Source organism: Bos javanicus, chromosome 14 (genome assembly GCF_032452875.1).
Source record: "Bos javanicus breed banteng chromosome 14, ARS-OSU_banteng_1.0, whole genome shotgun sequence".
Taxonomy (NCBI): domain Eukaryota; kingdom Metazoa; phylum Chordata; class Mammalia; order Artiodactyla; family Bovidae; genus Bos; species Bos javanicus.
Genome location: NC_083881.1, coordinates 1,293,114 through 1,315,520, shown reverse-complemented (window position 1 = coordinate 1,315,520; position 22,407 = coordinate 1,293,114). Strand labels below are relative to the sequence as shown.

Genomic DNA, 22,407 nt, shown 5'->3' with positions numbered 1-22,407 from the left:
CTCTTCCTTATCTTTTAGCCACCACCATTCTGGACTCTTTTTCCCTATTCTAACTGGTTCCAATTGGAGAAGGCAATGGCACCCACTTCAGTACTTTTGCCTGGAAAATCCCATGGACGGAGGAACCTGGTAGGCTGCAGTCCATGGGATTGCTAGAGTCGGACACGACTGAGCGACTTCACTTTCACTTTTCACTTTCATGCACTGGAGGAGGAAATGGCAACCCACTCCAGTGTTCTTGCCTGGAGAATCCCAGGGACGGGGGAGCCTGGTGGCTGCCGTCTATGGAGTCGCACAGAGTCGGACATGACTGAAATGACTTAGCAGCAACTGGTTCCAAATAGGAAAAGGAGTACGTCAAGGCTGTATATTATCACCCTGCTTATTTAACTTATATGCAGAGTACATTATGAGAAACGCTGGGCTGGAAGAAGCACAAGCTGGAATCAAGATTGCTGGGAGAAATAACAATAACGTCAGATATGCAGATGACTCTGTTGCAGGAAGGCAGACCCCTTCCAGGGCCTGAAACTGGGCTCTTGTCTAACACTCGGAAATGAATTGTCCAAGGAGACACATCTGCTGACAAAGCAAGAGATTTTATTGGGAAAGGGCACCCGGGGGGAGAGCAGTAGGGTAAGGGAACCCAGGAGAAGTGCTCTAACGCGTGGCTCGCAGTCTCGGGTTTTATGGTGATGGGATTAGTTTCCGGGTGGTCTTTGGCCAATCATTCTAATTCAGAGTCTTTCCTGGTGGCGCACGCATGGCTCAGCCAAGATGGATGCTAGTGAAAGGGATTCTGGGAAATGGACGGACACGCGGTGTCTCCTTCTGACCTTTCCCGAACTCTTCCGGTTGGTGGTAGCTTATTAGTTCTGTATTCCTTATCAGGATCTCTTGTCCTAAAACAACTCATGCAAATGGTTACTATGGTGCCTGGCCAGGGTGGGCAGTTTCAATCAGTGTGCTTCTGCTAACAACACCACCCTTATGGCAGAAAGTGAAGAGGAACTAAAAAGCCTCTTGATGAAACTGAAAGAGGAGAGTGGAAAAAGTTGGCTTAAACTCAGCATTCATAAAACTAAGATCATGGCATCTGGTCCCATCACTTCATGGGAAATAGATGGGGAAACAGTGGAAACAGTGTCAGAATTTATTTTGGGGGGCTCCAAAATCACTGCAGATGGTGACTGCAGCCATGAAATTAAAAGACGCTTACTCCTTGGAAGGAAAGTTATGACCAACCTAGATAGTGTATTCAAAAGCAGAGACATTACTTTGCCAACAAAGGTCTGTCTAGTCAAGGCTATGGTTTTTCCAGTGGTCATGTATGGATGTGAGAGTTGGACTGTGAAGAAGGCTGAGCCCGAAGAATTGATGCTTTTGAACTGTGGTGTTGGAGAAGACTCTTGAGAGTCCCTTGGACTGCAAGGAGATCCAACCAGTCCATTCTGAAGGAGATCAGCCCTGGGATTTCTTTGGAAGGAATGATGCTGAAGCTGAAATTCCAGTACTTTGGCCACCTCATGCGAAGAGTTGACTCATTGGAAAAGACTCTGATGCTGGGAGGGATTGGGGCAGGAGGAGAAGAGGACGACAGAGGATGAGATGGCTGGATGGCATCACTGACTCGATGGATATGAGTCTGAGTGAACTCCGGGAGTTGGTGATGGACAGGGAGGCCTGGCGTGCTGCGATTCATGGGGTCGCAAAGAGTCGGACACAACTGAGCGACTGAACTGAACTACCTAACAGGACCGGATGCCTTGAGCTTCCTTTATTTGAATGTTGGGTTTTAAGCCGGCTTTTTCACTCTTCTCTTTCACTTTCATCAAGAGGCTCTTTAGTTCCCCCTCACTTTCTGCTTTAAGGGTGGTGTCATCTGCATATCTGAGGTTATTGACATTTCTCCTGGCAATCTGGATTCTGTTGCTGAAAGTGAAGTGAAAGTGAGAGTGAAGTCACTCAATCGTGTCCAGCTGTTTGCGACCCGTGGACTGTAGCCCACCAAGCTCCTCCGTCTATGGGATTCTCCAGGCAAGAAAACTGGAGTGGGTTGCCATTCTGACTCCACGTTGGAAACTGTTTCTTTGACTTGATTTTGTTGCTTTTGTTATTATAATGATACTTAATGGCTTGCCTGGAGGACCCTGACCCCCTGCCCAACTGTAAACTGAAGTACCTTTGTTCAGCTTGAGAAGGAAATGGCAACCCACTCCAGTATTCTTGCCTGGAGAATCCCAGGGACAGCGGAGTCTGGTGGGCTGCCGTCTATGGGGTCGCACAGAGTCAGACACGACAGAAGCGACTTAGCAGCAGCAGCAGCAGGAGAGAGAATCTGACCCTGCTCATCTGTAAATAACAGAGATTAACACACCCCTTCCAAAGGCAGGCCATTCCCTTGGAGCTGTTTCACAGGGCTGAAGACCCTTTCCCTTTACTTCCCCACTGCCTCTCCCTCTCTGCTCTGCCTTTTGACTTTAGTTCATTATTGCTTCTTTCCCTCTGATCTATAAAAGAACCTGGCATCCAGACCCCAATAAGATGGTTATCTTGAGGTGCTAGCCTGCCATTTTTCCTGTCAGCTGGCTTTCCGAGTAAAGTCGTTTTCCTTGCCTCAACACCTCGGATTCATTGGCCTGTTGTGCAGTGAGCAGAGGGAGCTTGGACCTGGTAACACTTCTAATAGCTGGCTTCCTCCTGAGGGCTGGAGGGGTCGTCCCCCCAGGACCACCCCCTTTGCCTGTCCCTCAACCCTCAGGTCCTCTGCTGACAGCCCCCCCCCCACCTCGGGCCTGCATAGGGAGCCGAAGAAGCCACTGGGGACACAGGTGGCCAGAGGAGCAGGCACTTGAGCCTGGGATTGGCTCTCCCTGGGAAAATGGCCCTGAGCTCTGCCAGCCCCCAGGCCCGGTTTTCATTTGGGGCCCCCTCCCCACCACCCCCTAACACACACACACACACACACACACTAGGTCCCAGGGTCAGGACTTGGAACGTGGATAGCCCCCCAGGCCTGGGCTGGGGGTGGGCAGGAGAGGGGCTCAGAGGCTGGAAGTGAAACCTATATATGGTGGTGTTGGGGCCCGTGTGAGGAAAGCAGGAGACACTGCATCTTGAAGCCTGTCATCCATCTTAAAGACAGGATGTGACCTGGGCCTGAACCCTGCCCAAGAGTGAGGACACCGTTGCTAGTGAAAACCAGGTCTCCTGGAGGCCTCCCTCCCTACACGTGACAAAGGGAGACTAGTGGAGGCCAGGCTGCCTGTTAGGTTAACCGCGGAGATACCCCCTGGTGTATAGTCATTGTCCCCCCTTTAACCTTAATCGTTTGTTCTCCCAGCACCTACTTGCTGTAAAACTCAATCACACGCAACAAAGAGGTTGCTAACATGTAACCAGTCACATAGTGGGGGGTATGAAACGGGGCCTCTCAGAAACATCAGGATCCTTGTTGGGAACTGATCCCCGTTGGACCTGCTGGCGTAGTAAACTGTACTCCACTGCCCTGAGTGTCCTCCGAGGCGTGTTTTGTGGCTCTGGATTCCACAACAGTGTCATTTCAGGGGGACTCCGAAGAGCTCCAGTACCACAGTCTCTTATGTCTCAGTAAAGAGATTCAGTGAGAGTAAAGTGGTAGATACGTGATTTACTAGAATAGGACATTTGTGAGGCTTACAAGGAGGCAGGCAAGAAATGCCATACCCCAAGAACTTAGTGGGCTACAGTTTTATAACCAAAGGGAAAGTGGGGTGGGGGAGAAAATCTTCTTTCTTTTGAGTAGACTTCCTGCTTCTATCATCAACTCCTCCTCCAGCTTGAGCAGGGGAGTTTTCTTGCCCCTGTGGTCAAGCTAGGTCCACGAATTCTTGTTTTTTATGTGTTCAGAGACCATGTCCTGGGATCATAACGTACTGAGCTCACTGGGCTGGACGTGGGTCTCATGCTGCCATCGTTTTATCGTATGGGGGCAGGTCTCGTCCTTCTGTGGCATGGTTTTGTTGTTAAGCAAGCCTGCTTGGTTTTGCGGTTAAGCAAACCTACTTTCTCGAGTGATCATTAACCTATAGGGGTCTGCCATATTTTTCTGGGCTTCCCTCATAGCTCAGACAGTGAAGAATCTGCCTGCAATGCAGGGGACCCCAGTTCGATTCCTGGGTCAGGAAGATCCCCTGGAGAAGGAAATAGCAACCCACTCTAGTCTTCTTGCCTGGAGAACCCCATGGACAGAGGAGGCTTGTGAGCTACAGTCCATGGGGTCACAAGAGTCGGACACGACTTAGCAACTAAACCACCACCACATTTTTCTACTTACAATCCCCTAGTGGGATTAACTATTTAATCACCTATTTTGTCGCTACCAGTAGGGTGGGTCTCGGCGGCTCTCATCCTACTGAACCCAGAGAGGGTCTGACCCCTCCTCTCATTAATCCCTGGAGTGGGGTAGGAGGAAGGAGGCAGCTCTTGGCAGCTCATTGGCATCCTTGGCTGCTTCTCCCCAGAGGAATGGGCAGAGTCCCGCCCTCCACCCCCCCCGAGGGTGTCACAGGCGCCTAGAAGAGAAGGGGTGCAGGGGCTCCCCACTCTGGCGAGTCCCTGCACCACCACCATATCTGCCGGGAGCCAGCACAGGAGTCCCCACCCATAACAAGGTTATGTGGGAGAGTTCTGGTGGGTAAGGCAAGCCAGAACTCGAGGGGTGCCCCTCTGGGCCTGCCTGAGCGTTTACCCCAAAACCAGAGTCTGCCTACTTTACTGCTTTGTGCTCTCACCTACACCTCTGACTTTACAGGGGGCTATCCCCCACCACCATCTCTCCCTCTGAAAAAGAGTTAACTTACAGCTCCAGTTAATAAAGTTCCTGGGCGTGACAAGAGTATTTTAATTCACAAATCCCTCAGATGGCTCTCTAACTTGCCTGACAGGTTTACCCGGACTCCTACAGCTATGCATACGATTGTTTAGTCTCCCAGCCGCTAGAGGCACGGGAAGCTTACGATATTCAAATAGTATAGAGCCTCTTGGAGAGTTAGAAATTGTCAGAATAGAACTAGTAGATTTCATTGTTGAGCCAATGCTTGCTGCCAAGTTTCCACATCCCCTGTATTGTATCCTTGGAAGTGTATTAATTAATATAGTTGGTATGTAGAAAAAATAAGTAGTGGCCTTGGTGTTAACAACTTTAGACCCTTAAGGTAATAAATTCTTTCCTTTGTTGTAAACCCACTGCACCTCTGCCCTGTAGAAATGCAACTTTATCTAACACCTTCAGAGGATGGCGCCAAAGTTTAAAATAATTACTCTTAGAGAAAATAAGTCTTATGGTTGACAAACCTTTATCAGAGTCATAAAATGTTAACAGGCCTTCTGGCCAGAAGATGATGTAAATCACCTAAACCCTTTGTATACAATAAGTTTGCAGAAAAGAAACCTTGGTTTCGATAAGGATCAAAGACTGCTGACTTTGCATGATTTCACACCCCCTATTATCCTCTGTGTGCAACTTAGGGTATAAAAGCCCCTGTTGAAAATAAAGCTACAGGCCTTGCTCACCAAAGCTTGGCCTGCCCGTGTCATTCTTTCTTGTTTCCTTTTCCTTCTTTTCTCTTCTGTTCTTCCTTCATGCCAAAATAATTTGGAGCGCGGGGGTCCTCTGCGACGACTTATTTGCCTGGGCTTCTAAGACCCAATCGAGAAGGTGCCTAAGGTGGGGCACCTTCCGCTATTTGAGAGGGCGCCTGCGGCCTCCGTGGTTAGAGCAGGTTTGCTGTCATGAACTTTATTGATTTCCCGCGTAAACCAGTTATTATTGAGCATCTAATAAATCTCTCAGCCTTTGCTATCTCTTAATCGCCAACGCCGTCATCCTGAGGGAATCCCTGGATCCAACTGGGGCTGGACTCCGACACATATCCTGCTGCACCCAAGCACTCCTTGCAAAGCCCCCACCCCCCACCCCCGACTGGGAGCAGACCTCCCAGCTCGCTTCACTGGCTGGCACCTGAGTAACCCTGGGAAGGTGGCCTCACTCTTTCTCCAGTGGGGTCTCAGATCTGTGACTCGGGTTCCTCCATGGTCCACTTGCCCTCAACTGGACCAGCCCTCCTCCCCGGAGCCTGCTAAGAGCTGTGGTCCCTGTAGGAGGAACCCTTGGGTCCACAGGAGGGGAGACAGGTCAGGGGAGGACAGGGATGACCTGGGCCACGCTGTGAGGGTGAGCCCCCAGCCCTACCTCCCAGGGTCCTCTTGTCCACGGAAAATCAATCAACAGTCTTTCCAAGACAAGAGAAGTTTAGTGGAGCTGACCTGAGGATTACAATCGGGGTGACAGTCTTTCAGAAAGCTCTGAGGACTCTTCCACCTGTTAAAAGTCAAGGCAGGGTTATACGTTCCTGAGACAAAGGGTTACACACTGCCAAATGGTGTATTACTAGCAGCTCACACAATCCAGGTCTACACACAAAAAGTGAGTAGTGAGTTGTGGTGTCAGAACAGGCAGTTAGCTGAATGTGAGCAGAAGAAGTGGGGCACAGGGACACATGGCAGGAAACCATGCATTCTGTAAACAGTGGGTGTTGACAAGAAAACAAAGCAGATGAAGAAAGATGGGAAGAGGGTGGAATCTCCAGAGTCCTGGAAAATGTTTTGTTCTTCATATTCTCAGTAAGATCAGCCTCGCAGATAAGATGTACCCATCAGGCATGAAGGCCTCCCCCCTTGGGAAGGCGGAGCTGGGAAGAAATCAGGGAAATGTGACCCCAAGCCCTCACCTCCCCAGTGAGTATTCTGCCCTTATTTTCTCCACCCCACATAATCAGCTTGCCAAAGAAACTCAGCGTAGCTATTCACCCAGGTCTCCTGCATTGCAGGTGGATTCTTTACCAGCTGAGCCACCAGGGAAGCCCAAGAATACTGGAGTGGGTAGACTTTCCCTTCTCCAGGGGATCTTCCCTACCAGGGATCAAACCCAGGTCTCCCGCTTTTCAGGCGAATTCTTTACCAGCTGAACCACCAGGGAAGCCCAAGACTACTGGAGTGGGTAGCCTATCCTTCTCCAGCAGATCTTCCCGACCAAGGGATCGAACCTGGGTCTCCTGCATTGCAGGTGGATTCTTTACGAACTGAGCTACCAGGGAAGCCAAAGTAACAAGTAAAAAGCATCCCACCAAACCCTAGGGGACCCTAGGTCCTCACCCTCGACCCCATAAAAGCAGAACCCCAGGCCAGTGCCCACTGTCTCCCCTCAAAACCCCACACTGTGCTTTCAGGGGCTTCTGGTAAGTCCAGGACTTGTGAGTAGTACAATTGGTCCTTTCAAAGCTCCCTGCGGGTCATCGCTGCTGCTGGGCTTCCCTGGGGCTCAGCTGGTAAAGAATCTGCCTGCAGTGTGGGAGACCTGGGTTCAATTCCTGGGTTGGGAAGATTTCCTGGAGGAGGGCATGGCAACCCAGTCCGCTATTCTGGTCCGGAAAATCCCCATAGACAGAGGAGCCTGGCAGGCTACAGTCCATGGGATCGCAGAGAGTCAGACACGACTGGGCAGTCAGGCACAGCGCACACTGCTGCTGGTTACTGCCACCCTAATAGGACCCACAGGGCTGGTCTGGCCACAACACTGGGTGTTGATAGGCTGGGCCAAAACCTAACAGGTCAAGGCTACCACTTTTCCCTTTGCTTTTATTTCTCCCAACTGTTTTTTCTCTTTCTGCATTCTTTCGGAATTATGGAACATTTTTCATATTTCCTTTTCTCCTTTATAGGTATATTTCTTATATGATTATCACAATATGCACTTGTTATGCTGCTGCTGCTAAGTCGCTTCAGTCGTGTCCGACTCTGTGCGACCCCATAGACGGCAGCCCACCAGGCTCCCCCGTCCCTGGGATTCTCCAGGCAAGAACACTGGAGTGGGTTGCCATTTCCTTCTCCAATGCATGAAAGGGAAAAGTGAAAGTGAAGTCGCTCTGTCATGTCCGAATTGCTACTATCACCATATCCTGAACAGCTCAAGAACCCTGCAGACCATAACTTCATTTCCTTCCTCCTGTGAATGAAAAATGTTGCTGCTGTATCAGTAAACAAAGGCTGTTACAGCCCTCAGCCACTGCCACCGCCCCCGAAGGTGAGCCCTGAAGGAACTCAGGATAGAGACAAACTCATGCCCACTGCCAAGCCCTTAGCTACTGCAACTGCCCCAGCGGTGCACCCTGAGGGGACTCGCGACAGAAAAGAACAGGATATTGGCCCTGGAAGATGAGGTGCCTATGAAAGGAATGATCGCAGTGAGCCCAGACTCGCATCTTCCCATACAGAGAAAAGCACCAAATTCCTTGAGATAACTGGTCCTCTTTAATTAACAATAATTTTTTCAAGTTCTGACTACCTTGTCTTTGTCACAAAAAAGTCCTACATATCCTGGCTCCTCTGAGAAGCTGTTCTCTGGCCTTGAAATCCTCAGAAATTCCAACAAACAAAACATCATTCTCAACTTTTCAGTTCAGTTCATTTCAGTTCAGTCACTCAGTCATGTCCCACTCTTTGCAACCCCAGGAACTGCAGCATGCCAGGCCTCCCTGTCCATCACCAACTCCTGGAGCCTACCCAAACTCCTGTCCATTGAGTCAGTGATGCCATACAACTATTTCATCCTCTGTTGTCCCCTTCTCCTCCTGCCCTCAATCTTTCCCAGCATCAGAGTCTTTTCAAATGAGTCAGCTCTTTGCATAAGGTGGCCAAAGTATTGGAGTTTCAGCTTCAACATCAGTCCTTCCAAAGAACACCCAGGACTGTTCTCCTTTAGGATGGACTGGTTGGATCTTCTTGCAGTCCAAGGGACTCTCAACACTTCTCCAACACCACAGTTCAAAAGCATCAATTCTTGGGTGCTCAGCTTTCTTTATAGTCCAACTCTCACATCCATACATGACCACTGGAAAAACCATAGCCTTGACTAGACGAACCTTTGTTGGCAAAGTAATGTCTCTGTTTTTTTAATATGCTGTCTAGGTTGGTCATAACTTTCCTTCCAAGGAGTAAGCATCTTTTAATTTCATGGCTGCAATCACCATCTGCAGTGATTTTGGAGGCCCCCCCCCCACAAATAAAGTCTGCTACTGTTTCCACTGTTTCTCCATCTATTTGCCATGAAGTGATGGGACCGGATGCCATGATCTTAGTTTCATGAATGTTGAGCTTTAAGCCAGCTTTTTCACTTTCCTCTTTCCCTTTCTCAAATTTTAGGTCACACATTTTTTTTTTTCAGTTGACACTCCCCAGCGCACTTCTGTTATCTTAGTTCTTATTTATAGGCATATGTTATAAACCCCACAAGACGCTGCTGCTGTTGTTTTACACTGTAAATATTCTTCCATATTTACCTCAATGTTACCAAAGGCAAGCCCACATACCCAGCACACCTGGAGGCCAAGCAAACCTAAACGTCAGAGTTTGAAACAAACAGTTTTATAGCAGGGCCAAGAAGGGCAAACAGGCGGATCCTCCTCAAAAACTGAACTCCCTAAAGGGTTTCAGCAAAGCATTTTAAAACATTTATTTTGTTGAAGTACAGTTGATTTACAATGTGATGATTCAGATATATATATATATTCAAATATTCAGATATATACATAAACACACACATATATTTGATATTGAATATAGTTCCCTGTGCTCTACAGTAGGACCTTGTTATTTATCTATTCTATATATAATAGTTTGCATGTGCTAATCCCAAACTCCCAATCCTTCCCTCTCCCAACCCCCTCTCCCTTGGCAGCCACAAATCTGATCTCTACAACAAAGCACTTTTAAAGTCGGGCGAGGGAGGGGGTCTCAGGGTCTGCGCCCAGCTTGGGCACAGTTCTCTGTTAGGTTGATGCATGGGAGACGATGCGGTGGCGGGGGGTGGGGTGGGAGCAAGGACCATACTGTCCTGCTCCGTCTCACTAAGACCATCATTTTGGCTTTCAGCATCTCAATTGCATTATCACCAGCTGGGATGACATTCTTTGCACTTATCCTGCTAAGGATTTTCTGCGATCCATGGATCTGTGGGTTCTCATTTATGAATTTGAAAAATATTACATCTTCAAGTATTTATTTAACCCCTCTTTCTTCCCTATGGCACTCCAATCTCATGTAAAGTTAGACCATTTGACTGAATCTCACAGGCCCTGATGCTCTGATTAATTTTTTTCTATTGTTTTTATTCTAAGTTTCCTTTGGGCTATTTTATACTGTCCTGTCTCTACCTATGCTCATAGTGTCTTTTGCTCCTAATTCATCCAAATGAGTTCTTAATTTTGGATATTTTATTTTTTACTTTCTGAATACAATGGCTAACTGGGTGTATTAACTTGACTGAGCCACAGTACTCCAATATGTGGTCAGATACTATTCTGGATGTTTCCGTGTGGATATTTTTGGATGAGATTGACGTTTTTTAATATTTATTTATTTATTTGGGGTTGCACCAGCACCAGGGCTGTTTGTTGCAGTGCACAGACTCTCTGGTTGTGGCTCAGTTGCTCTGTGGCATGTGGGCTCTTAGTTCCCCCTCCAAGGAATAGAGCCTAAATCCCCTACGTTGCAAGGTGGATTCTTAACCACTGGACCACCAGGGAAGTCCCAGGACTGACATTTAAATTGGTGAAATTGGAGTGAAGCAGGCTGCTCTCCATAATGTGGGTGGGTCTCATCTAATCAGTTGAAGGTCTGAATAGACCAAAAGACTGATTTTCTCCAAACAAGAGGGAATTCTGCAGCAGTCTTTGGACTTTAACTGTAGCATCAGCTTTTCCTGGGTCTCTAGCCTTCTGGCTGTAGGGGAGCAGAATTTGCCACCCTAAAATATGTCTCTTTGGCATATTAGTTGTTTCAAGCTGGTTATTTTCTGAGAAACAGCATACATGGGAAGGGCTCTGAAAACCAAGTAAGGAGTTGACCTTTTGTAAGAAACATTTACATGTATAAAGGCAATCTCCATTTGGGATGACCAAATATCTAGAAACTCATGCTGGTGGAGAACTCAGTGACTTAAATCTGCATTACTGATCACTCCCCCTTAACTGACTGTCCCTGCCTTCAACAACCTGTTTTTCTCTTTGGCTGAGGATGGTATTTAAGGTGAGGGCTTCAGCCACTTCAATGAGTTACTCAGCTCTCCTGGGTCTCTCCCATGTAGACATGGTATTACACTTCTGTTTGATTTTCTCCTGTTAATCTGTCTCATGTCAATTTAATTCTTAGGCCAGCCAAAAGGGTAGAGGAAAATTTCTTCCTCCCCAACACAGCCCACCCTGGAGTTTTTGAACTTGCAGCCTCCCTGAGGTCATGAGCCCCATCCTTAAAATAAACTTTTTGTTTACATACACATTCTATTGGTTCTGCTTCTCTGGAAAATCCTGGCCAATACACAGTATATTTATTCGATATGTTTTATAAAGTCCTATTCTCTGTTAGCGACTTAGCAGTAGCATTCTCTGTTAAAACTCTCAGTTTCAAGTCTACTATTGAACACACTTAACATAAAGTCCTTTCCTACTGACTCCATTATCTGGATTATCCCTGGGTCTTTCCCCCCAATTGTTACTGTCACCTTCCGGCGTTGTATAAATAAGAGCCAGAGGCCACGACTACTAGAAGGTCTCTAGTTCCCTCTTTTACCAGATCAAGTGCACGAGGTGTTCTCCAGGTCAACTCCATCAGGGTCGAGCTAGGTTGGGCTGGACCCCAGAGTTAGGAAGGCGCATCCGACCTCCCATCTCTCTCCTCCCAGGCTTCCAGCGAAGGCTCAGCAGGCCCTCTCCTCATCCCGGAAAGCGTGGCACATGCATTTCCGCACCTTCGTGCCCTTAAGCCTCCCACTGCCAACTCCTGCTGCCTTGCTGCAGACTCTGTCGAGTCTCTTCAGAGCAAGATCAGCTATGTGTCCGGAGCAGACCTCTTTCCTCCGGTGGGAACTTGGTCCTGAGAGCTGTGGGACTGCCGCAGGTGCCCGTCTTCCTTATACGCGGCCCGCCCTGGGTACCACCGCCAGCATGCGGGACCCTGCGCGTGTGCCGCGTCGCTTTCCCAGAACGGAGCATGCATAGCCGACTCCGCCGCTCCGCCGGGTGTTTGGGTACAGTCGAGATGGTGGCTGGCGAGGCCCCCGCAAGACGGGGCTGGGGCCCGCGGAGGCTCAGTTCCCCACTTCTGGAAGCCAATCCACTTGGTGCTTGGTCCTGTCAGCTTCCCAGCACATTTAAATATGACAGTTGCAACCCGCCTGGTATTTTCTTCTTGGTCCCGCGGGAGAAGACTGCCGGCCTCCTTCGTCCTGACGCACACCGAACGCCCTCTGATGGCTACTGAGTTTTATATGCTTACCTTGCATCCTGACTCATTACTAATTTTCGAAATTTGTTATTTGTATTCTTTATTCTCCAGGATTTCCCAGGTATACTACCACCTCATCTACAGATGGACCTGATTTTAATTCGTTCTCCATTCTAAAGCCTCTAATTAATATTTTATATCAGTGAATACTGGCTGAATTTCAAGTAGTGAAGGGAATGCTTTTCTTATAATGTAAGGTGATGACTTTAAGAGATTATATTTTTCTTGAATATTTTTAATTGAAGGATAATTAATCTATTCCAAGATATTTCAAAGTCTATAGATTTATTCCTATGACATTTATTTTCATATCTATTAAAAGGATGAATTGCATTAACAAATTCCATGATATTTAACTATCTGAATCCTAGGAATATATCCTACTTTTTCTTCGTTTATTTTCTTGATGTGCTGTTGGATTCTATTTGTTAATATTTCTTTAAGATTTTTGCAATGATAAAAGATGTTGATTTGTAATTGTCTTTCTTTTTACAGTTTTTAGGTTGCTTATCAGTATTATACTGGCTTTGTTAAAATAATTTGGAAGTCTCTTTTATGTTCTCAAACAGTCTGTGTCATTAGGAATATCTGGTCTTTGAAGATTTTGTAGAATTTGTGAATTTTGTAGAATTATTTCAGATTGTGAAATAATCTGATCAGGGCCATTTCTTCTGGGATGCTTTCTTATTATATTTATTTATACTGAAACTGATCTCTTAAAGCTTTTCTCTCAACTGGGATAAATTTTGCTTACATGTATTTTCCTAGGTAGTTATCCACCTCGTTTGAGGTCCCATATTTGTTTAAGAGTATATGAAATAGTCTGTTATCGTTTAAAATTTTGTCTTTCAGTAATTGCTTCACTCAGTATTTATTATTTGTATATTTGTACTGCCCCTCTTTTATTGATTAGGTTAGTCGTTTGCTTATCTAGTTCTTTTAATTTCTCAGAGAACCAAGTTTTTGCTTTATTACTCATGTCTGGGTTTTGTTCTCTGCACCATTTACTTCAGCTTCTAGCCTTATGATTTTCTTCTCCATACTTTCTTCTGTTGGCTTTGGTTCCTCCCCACCCCACCTCTCCAGTATTTTTGAATTCATGTATTGTCATTTTTTCCCCTTTTACTAAAAAGTCAAACTTCAAGTTTTAAAAAACTTTCTTATAGTATTGATGCTTGATTATATTTTTGACTATATTTAAAATATTTGGTTCAAATTTTATTTTCTTGAGTTTTTCTTTTTTAATTTCTGCATCTTGAGAAGTCTGATATCAACCTTTTCTCTCTCTCTCTCTCTCTCTCTTTACATATATGCTGTGGAAGGTTTTGCATTAAAGGGTGCTTCTGTGTCTTTTACATTTTTTACTAGCGTAGTCTTAGCGCTCACTTTTCTGGGTCATTTTTCCAGAACAGGTGAGCGCTTTTAGTTTGGAGTTAGATCGTTTTGTCCTCTTGTTTGCCCGCCCTCATGCTACAGCTTCCAACTTAGGGTCTCAGGTGCCTGCCCCCTTGGAACTCGTAAGTGTGAGCTCACTTCTAAGCTGGTCTACTTACGGAGACCATAAATGGAGATTTTCCTCCAGTCGTTCCTCACGTTCGTCATTTTTTATCTCTTCTTCTTTTTATTGCCTATTGTTGTTCTGATGCAAGGTGCTCCTTCACACTTTCAAATGTTTTAATTCGGGCAGGAGAGTTTTATTCTGCTCCCTAGCTGGATGTCCGGGACATTTTCCAGGAGCGAGGCTTTATCTTCTTTACTTCTCCCCGCAGATTCGTGCGCTGGGTCGCGGCCTGCGGGCGCGGGGTCGCCCTCTTCCGGCTGCGCGGTGAAGTGCAGCTGCCCCTGCGTCCGCGCTCTGGTGGTGGGAGGGGTGGGTGTCCTCCAACATCAAGAGTCTCTCTGGCTGCTGCAGCTCTGAACTTCCCCTTCTCCCTCCCTTCTTTCCATGTGCCACCAAGCCTGCCAAGGGTGCTTGCTTCCGAAGAAAGGCTGCGTCTCCCACTGCTCTCAGCCTGCAGTACCAGGGAGCCGTCCAGGGAGGCTGCCACCGGGCTGCGGGGACAGCAGAGGAAGGCAGAAACATCGCTGGCGGGCAGATAGCTCTCAGACCCCAGGACCTGCGTCCCCGGCCTAGAAGAAGGGACCTTGCCGAAACATGAGCTCACAGGTGGTGACTCACCCTTTGCCAATGGGACCAAGGCTTTAACTCGAGACTGTACCCTGAGGCGTGGGGTCCTGCAAAGCTGTCCCGGCGCCCACCCCGCGCCCACCCAGCCTGCTTCATCACACCCACATCCAACACCACCATGCGGTTTGAGGTCCCAGACTCACAGTCAACTGGATTACTGCATGAAATGACAAACGAATAAACACACAATGTAAACCAAGATCCGCCCCCCGGCGGGCGCAGCTCCACCCCTTCTGGGCCCACCTCCAAGCCCAGCCCACGCACCGCCAAAGGCCGGACAGCTAGAGGGGCTGGAGCCGACCGGAGGCTCTGGGTGCTCCACCACCCCCGAGGTGGAGGCTGGGACCTGCCAGGAAAGACGGGCGGGGGACAGTCCTTCTGGCTGGACCACTGGGAGGGGAAATGACCCCAACCAGCTGCACACCCTCGAAACTGGGCCTGAAGGGGGTGCCGAGGCCTGGTGGTCGCAGCCGTCACCTGGGGGCCAGAGGCAACCCCTCTCAACCCCCTTTGCCTAGTAGTCACCCCCTTTGTCCTTCTACCCACTCTCCTGCTGGACCCCTGGGGGCAGGGGTCCTGCTGCAAATCTAGATCTGGGACCCACACCCTGCCAGCCTGCTCCTCACAAGTGCTCAGCGGGGCATGATCAAAGAAATAAAGGCAAGAAGGAAAAAAGAAAAGGCCTGGGGGAACATGCAGGCAGGAAGTGGTGTGAAACCCACCTAGCTACCAGACACCCAGGTGAGAGCCTCTGGGCTTTGGCTGTGTGTTCAGGGTGCAGCCTCGGGAGACTGGGTCCCTGGGGGTCAGAGAAGAGGGCAGCTTTCCTGCCACACCCGGACACAGGCAGGACCCCGAGAGCCGCCGGTCTCCAAGTGAGGTTGAAGAGTTTGTTACAGGAAGAGAAGGAAGTACCGCGGGGTGGAGCCTGACGGAGGGGGTGAGCCACAGGGGAGACGTCTTCTCCCTACCCCTTCTCCCCTTTCTGCTCCAGCAGGAAGCGGCCATCCTCACAGACCCCAGGAGACCCTCCCCAGAGCAGGGGCTGACAGGCCCCTGCACCCAGCCCCTCCCTGGGCTGACTTTGCTGGAAGGGCAGTTCCCTGCAGTTGGGAAGGGAAGGGGCAGGAGGAGGGGTCAGGGTGGGAGAGAGTGTCCCATGAGAACTAGGATCTGATTGACCTTAAACGAGGGGTCCAGGGCGGAGAGACCCGGGGGATGGGCAGGTGCAACTTGGGGAGCTCTGGGCAAAGCCTCCTTCTCTGCCCCACCTCCCTGCCCACTCCCCCGCAGGCTAAGCTGGTGGCGTCATGGGGGCGCTGGTTCTAGCCCTGTGGGCTCTGCTGGTGTCTTTGGACCCTGCTGGCGGAGCCAGAGAGCCAGGTGAGGATGGCCCTCTCAGCTGTGGGGGCTCCTGGGGGCGGTGGGCACATCCCGCGGCGACGGCTCTTAGCTGGGTGCGCAGCGCACTCCTCCGCGGGGCCGGTGCTGCCCCACAGGGAAGAACCTGAGCTGCTACCAGTGCTTCAAAGTCAGGAGCCCGGAGTTTTGCTTGCCTGCGATGTGCTCCTCCACTGACCAGGTCTGCGTCTCCCACACGTTGATCATCACCCTGAGTGAGTACTTGGCCCGCGTGGAGGGGGACTCCAGGAACTCAGCCCTGGATCCTTTGGGGTCTCAGTGGGGAACTGATGGAGGCTCCCCTCAGGGGACCCCGGCCTGCGCCCACCTTTGCCTGATCCCCATCCTGAGCACAGGGGAGGGGCCAGCTGCTCAAGGTTGAGCCTGAGGGCTTCTGGAGGGGGGCTGGCCGGTCTCTCTCCTTCTCTGGGGTGCCATTTGGCAGCCCATAATATGATGTAAAGCAATGCATACAGTCATATGTGTGCGTGCTCAGTCGCTCAGTTGTGTCCGACTCTTTGCAACCCCATGGATTGCAACCCACCAGGCTCCTCTGTCTTGAATTTTCTAGGCAGGAATACTGGAGCGGGTTGGCATTTCCTCCTCCAGGGGGATCTTCCAGACTCAGGGATGGAACCCGAGTCTTGCATCTCCTGCATTGGCAGATGGGTTCTTTACCACTAGCACCACCTGGGAGGCCCCGTGTGATTGTCATATATACCATACAGTAAGGTTCAACATAGTGAATACCATGCGTGCAGCAGATACAGCATGCATGCACACACAGCACAGCAGCTCAGCGTGAGGAGGAGGGCTCCTCCAAGACGACCTTTTCTTCTGCAACTGGGTTATTCTGAGTGCCCTGCTTCCCTCCAGAGCTTCCTTCCAAGGTCTCTGCACGTCTCTGAGTGAAGAGGGGACGGGAGCCCCAGCTGGGATCAACTGGCCCTCCGGTTGCCCTCCCTTTTCTCTCTGCTCAGCTTCCCCCATCTCCCCGGGACTCCCAGGCCCCTGGCTGCCTGGGTGTCCAGGCTGTGCATGGTTTCAGGAAAGAGCCCAGACCAGGGCCAGCAGCCCTGAACCTTGCCTTTGCTGTGACCTTGAAGGTGACCTTGGGCAGCTGTGCTCCCAGCGCTTCGCAGAGCCTGGCCTGTGAAAGGGTCGGGAGAAGGTGTCAGTGCCCACTTGGGGACTGGCCTTCGCCGCCCACCCGGGCTCTTCTCCTCCCGGATGCTGTCCTCTTCCCTGCAGGACTACAGGTGAAGACCCTGCTCAGCAAGCGCTGTGCCCCTAGGTGCCCCAACACCAACATAGAGTTCAAATGGCCGTCGAACTCGGGGGTGCCCAGCAAGATCGTCCGGCACTGCTGCTCCAAATCTCTCTGCAACAGGGCCCCCGCCCCGCAGGAGGGCCCCAGGGCCCTCTCACGGGGGCTCCTGCTTCGGGTGAGCCTCGGCCTCCTCTGGGTCCTGCTGTGAGCACCTTCCCTCGACCCAAAGCGCACCCTGCCCCCGTTGCTCTCGAGACCCTGGGTGGCACATGCCCCCGAGGTGGTCGGAGGTGCCATCACCTCGCCGTGGGCCTGGCCACCTCTCCTGTCCCCAGCAGGGGCCCTTCACTCACACAGCCTGGGATTGTAGCCCCCCGCCGTGGTGGGGAATGCACATTTCTCAGCTTGGAGTAACAGCCCCTGCCCTGAATGGATGGTCCAGGCCCCGGTGTTGTGGGAGAAGAGGTGGGGAAAGCCAGAGGCTGGCTCTGGCTCTGGCTCTGACCCGCTCTGCATTCTCCACGCCCACCATCCTGGCCACCTCTGTCCCTGGCTTAGGCAGAGTCCTGCAGGGGGACCGTGACCGTCACTCCTTCCAGAGACAATAAAGTCACTGCTTGCCCACACCCCCTCCTGCCTCCTCCTCATCTCTACCCGCTGTGCCCAGGCTCCAGCTCTTCGGCCAGCGCTCAGCAGACCTCTGTGGTTGGGCACTGTCCAGCGTGGGAGTACTGCGCAAAGCTGTCCACCTAGGCTGCAGCCCACCGAATGGGGGACAGGACCAGCGCTGGGCGAGCAGGCACCACGGGCTCAAGTCCAGGTCCTCAGGAGGGCCGGCTAGCCAGTGGTGGAGAGGGAGGGTCAGCGTCTGGGGCAGCGGCCGGGCTCAGTGGTGCCTGCCTAGGGCAGTAGGGTGGAGGGGACGTTTGAGTGGTGGGGTGGACGGGACCCATGTTTGGTGCTCAGCTGGGTTGGACAGGGTAGGTGCTGATGGAAGGCCTGGAGGTGCCCAGGATGGTCCAGGCTTGGCTTGGTGGGGGCTCACCCAGGACAGGGCACAGAGAGGGAGCAGGTTGGGACTAGCAGAACTGATGAGAAGCTCACAGCTGTCCAGGCTGCACCAGGGCCCCAAGGGCCATCCAGGGGGACGTCTTGGAGGACCAGGCAGCAGAGGACAGGAACCAAGAATCAGCGGGTGGAGGCAGCGTCGCCAGGCCGCAGGCCTCCAGAGCCAGAAGAACACTGGGTCCACACACCTGTTCGCCATGCCTGGTTTCTCAGGCTTACCCTGCCCGCAAGTCTGCACGCTTCCCCCAGACCCAGGGTCTGCACACTGGCCCAGCCCCAGGTTCTTACATCTGCCTCTCACCATTGCACACCTGACCCCAATCTCCAACTCCTCGCCATCTTCCCATAGACCAAGATGGGCCGGCTGGCCCTTGGTTCTCTGGGGCCTTCGTAGGTTCACGGTCTGGGCGTGGCTCCCCTCTGTTTAGGGAGACTGCCGGGGTGACCCGGAAGTCTTTGGATGAGAGTCCCAGAATGCCCACCTTAAAGCGGGGCCTCTCTCCCGCTCACTCAGGGTGTGGATTTTCATGCTGAATTTAAACCCCCCCAGGTCCCCTGGACTGGCCAAGCAGACTGGTCACCATCTACTGCTCCCGTCTCCCGACGTGAGGTTCCTGGCCCACTGAGGCATAAGGAATCTCACTTCTTGAGTTTAGGCCAGTCCAGAAGGCCAGTCCAGAAGGGAAATGGTCACCCGGTAGAGTTGGGGTCTTCCCTCCAAGCTAGGAATCTGTGTGTGATCTGGGTCAGAGGCCACCACGACCCGCTGTGCCAGCCAGTCTCTGCTTCCCTCTCCATGAAGATGGGCACCTTGAGGGCTGAGCATCCTGGTCTCTGTTCTGGACAGGGGGCCCGGGACTGTAGGCCTTCTGGGCATACTTTCAGATAGAAATCAGAAACTTTCCTGAATAAATGGATAAATGAGTAAAGACTGAGTGAAGGAAAGATGAAGATGATTGACAACCGCATGAGAAAGGTATTCTTGAGCCGTGAGTAGCTGCTTCCTGGTGGCTGAGCATGTGGTTGGAGAAGCTGGAGCCGTCCTCAACCACTCGGCTTCCCCCGGTCCCTCTGACCTGAGATAATGCCAGATCACAGCCTCCTGACACCACACCTTCCTGCTTTTCCCGGGGGCCTGAGCAACACGTGGCCACCCAACCCGAAGCTGGTCTGCGCCAATAGCAGGACCGCTGATGTGCAGGCACCACCGCAGCCGTCCTCAGCTTCAGGACTTTTGCCGCAGATTCTTTGGCCACTGGAGTCTTTTTTCACAGTCTCTGCTGGGAAACTCAAAGCCAGCTACACCCTCCATTCCAGCAGGTGTCCAGCTTCATGCCGACACTCAGACGTGCCCAGTGCAGTCTCCATCTGATCACGCCTTGCCTTTCTCTTCTGCCCCACATCCTTCATAATTGAGTTTCTGGTTCTCTTAGTTTGTACTACCTTAACTTTAACTATAAAATGGATTTGGTGAGCCAGCGTTCATAGATTCCCCATCCCCTGACCTCTGTTCACCGGTTCTGCCTGCAGAGTGCTCTCTGTCCTAGTCCTGTCGTGGGGCCTGATCCCACTGATGGAACCTGAGTGTCCCCCAGATGGCCCGCAAGAGGTCGGGGCTCTAAGAAGGCGCTGCAGGACAGCCCGACGGCAGTGTGTGTGGGGAGGCGGGAAAGGGACTCTGAAGCCCTAGGAGGGAAAGCCGGCAGTGGGGGCATCCCACTGCTGCTTCCACTCCCCTTGCCCTAAAAAGAGAGACCCAAGCACTGCACGTTCCCATCCGCCATGTCCGTGGTCCAGCCACGGGTCAGGCTGCATGTGAACGCCACACGCCGCAGAGCCCAAAGGACTCTGCTTTCCTTCACGACCTGTCCCCCCTCCACCCCGCCAAGGTCTTCTGCTCAACCTTGAACAGAGCAGTCTCGTACTCTCACATTGTTCCAAATGTCCAGATTTTTATCATTTAACAATAAATTACCCCACAGGCCATGTTCTCTGACCATATCCACTTAAATTAAACATCTAAAACAAAGAAGATAAACTTTTAAATCCCAACTATTTCTGAATTATTACATTTTGATTAGTTCATCTGTTGAACAAGGAATTATAATATGATTTTTTTAATTCCTTGAACTGAAGGGTGATAAAATCAAGACAAAGCTCTATTTTAAAAAAAAATGGGCAATGCAAGGAAAATGGATAGATTACAGGCTTATGTAATGAAAGAAGAGGTGCTGAAACATCAAGAAACCATGTGATTAAATCTAGAACCTGGAAAAAGAAAAATTAAACCAAAAGAAATCAAAATTAGGTCAAGAGTGTGATTTAGTGAAATAGGAAACCAAAATGAAATAAAGAAGATCCACAAAACCAAGGAACTAACAACCTATCTGACTGTGATGGTGGTTCTATCAGTGTTTACATTTGTCAAGCTCAACAAATTGTCCATTTCAAAGCGGTGCTTTTTCTTGGATATAAATCACTTTAGCAGAGTTGACTGAATTATCACCAAAGAGTCATTGCATGGAATAGGTATAAATATTTAGATGCAATGAAGTATTCCCTAGTGAAAAATACAGATTACCAAATTTGACCCAAAAAGTAAAATTTCCAAGTTCCTTTTACAAAGTAAGCATAATACTGATAGCTAAACCTGATGATGATACTAAAAAGGAAATTAGAGCATTTTGTGGATCAGTGCAACAATCTTAAATAAAGTAAAATATTAACAAACCAAACTCAGCAGCATATGATACAATATCATGACTCTGTGTGTATCAGCCCTGGAGGCAGGAGCTTGACTGTATAGGAAGGTGCTGGACAGGACTGGCACTCCCTAACGTTGTATTTGAGACACGAGCAAACGAAAGTAAACAAGCAAAACAAGTAGAGGCAAGAGAATTCGGGAATTACAATCCCTATTGCAACTAAATAGTATGTCTCAAAAACCCTGAAAAGTCAATGGTAAAACTAGAAAAATCAATAAAAATCATTCAATAAGTTAGTAGAACATGAAACTGAAGTGAAAATCAGTAGCCATTTTATACATAGGCGATAGCCAACCAGAGGCTGTAACAGGAGAGAATTTTTTATTTACTATTGGAGAAGAGGGACCTAATATTTAAAAATAAATCTGACTAAAAACATGCACAATCTAAAGGAGGAAAATTCAACAAACTCCCAAAAGATGCAGCAGTAGCTTTGAACAATTGTAAAAACACTCCTTACATTAGATATCATTAAAATGTCAGTTCTTTCTAATTTATAAGATTTTTAATTAATGTGATTACCATAAAAATAACAGTGTTCTTTTTTTCAATTGGACAAGTTGAAAGACAGGTAAAACAAAAGCATTCAAGATCAGTTAGGAAAAGAATTAAGTTGTGGGAGTAATTAGTACTACCAGAGGTTAAAATATAACTTCTAAGAAAAAAAAAATTTAAACAATGTGTTACTGTTCTGTGACTGGACAATCAAATGAAGTAGAATAAAAAAACCAGAAATATACCCAAGAACATACGGAAATTTAGTGTATGATAAAGGAGGAATCTCTAATCACTGGAGCAAAGATGAACCTTTAAAAAATAATTGGTTTGTGAACAAATAAGTGACTACATAGAAAAAGTCAAAATTGGATCCATACCCATGAATCCATACATCATACCTGAGAATAAACTAAATATTAGACAACTAAAACTATACAAATACCCAGAGAAACGATATGTGAGTATCTTCATAACCTGGGTGTGGAAACAGGCTTCCTATGTATAATTCAAAATCCAAATGCAAGCAAAGATAGACCGATTTGTTTACATACAAATATAAAGATTTTTCATGACATACACACCACCCCCCAGAGGATATAAAGAAATTAAAAAATTTAGGGTGAGGGAAGGGGGCTGAATCAAACATGAACGATACATGAAAAAAATTAACAAATATATATGAAATAACACATAAATATAAAAAAATATGCTTGCCTTCAGTCATGAAGTAAATTCAGAGAAGATGGTGCCATATCTGCTACAGAGGGTGTTGTGCAGAGCATGGGGCTACAGGGTCAGAGGCAGCCCTGGCTTGGAGGGGACACTCTCCTCACCCACTG

The 22,407-nt window shown here is 49.3% G+C and overlaps 1 protein-coding gene across 5 annotated transcripts; it reads left to right on the top strand.

The window, feature by feature from the left end:
• The first annotated feature begins 11,890 nt into the window (after positions 1–11,890).
• Positions 11,891–17,863, top strand: LY6L (lymphocyte antigen 6 family member L). Of its 5 annotated transcripts, XM_061438398.1 has the most exons (5): positions 11,891–12,439; positions 14,337–14,545; positions 15,860–15,949; positions 16,066–16,182; positions 17,219–17,863. In XM_061438398.1, exons 3-5 carry the CDS (start codon positions 15,877–15,879, stop codon positions 17,443–17,445), a joined length of 417 nt encoding a protein of 138 aa, XP_061294382.1. In that variant the 5' UTR covers positions 11,891–12,439; positions 14,337–14,545; positions 15,860–15,876; the 3' UTR covers positions 17,446–17,863. The 5 variants fall into 5 exon arrangements, with proteins under 5 accessions (XP_061294382.1, XP_061294381.1, XP_061294383.1 ...); XM_061438397.1 differs by lacking the exons at positions 11,891–12,439; positions 14,337–14,545 and adding an exon at positions 14,552–15,307; XM_061438399.1 differs by lacking the exons at positions 11,891–12,439; positions 14,337–14,545 and adding an exon at positions 15,314–15,506.
• The last annotated feature ends 4,544 nt before the right edge of the window (positions 17,864–22,407 follow it).

Coding starts and splice junctions, on each gene's coding strand:
- LY6L (XM_061438398.1), top strand. CDS start 15,877: ATGGGGGCGCTGGTTCTAGCCCTGTGGGCTCTGCTGGTGTCTTTGGAC. Junction 15,950..16,065: donor TGGCGGAGCCAGAGAGCCAG/GTGAGGATGGCC, acceptor GCTGCCCCACAG/GGAAGAACCTGAGCTGCTAC. Junction 16,183..17,218: donor CACGTTGATCATCACCCTGA/GTGAGTACTTGG, acceptor TCTTCCCTGCAG/GACTACAGGTGAAGACCCTG.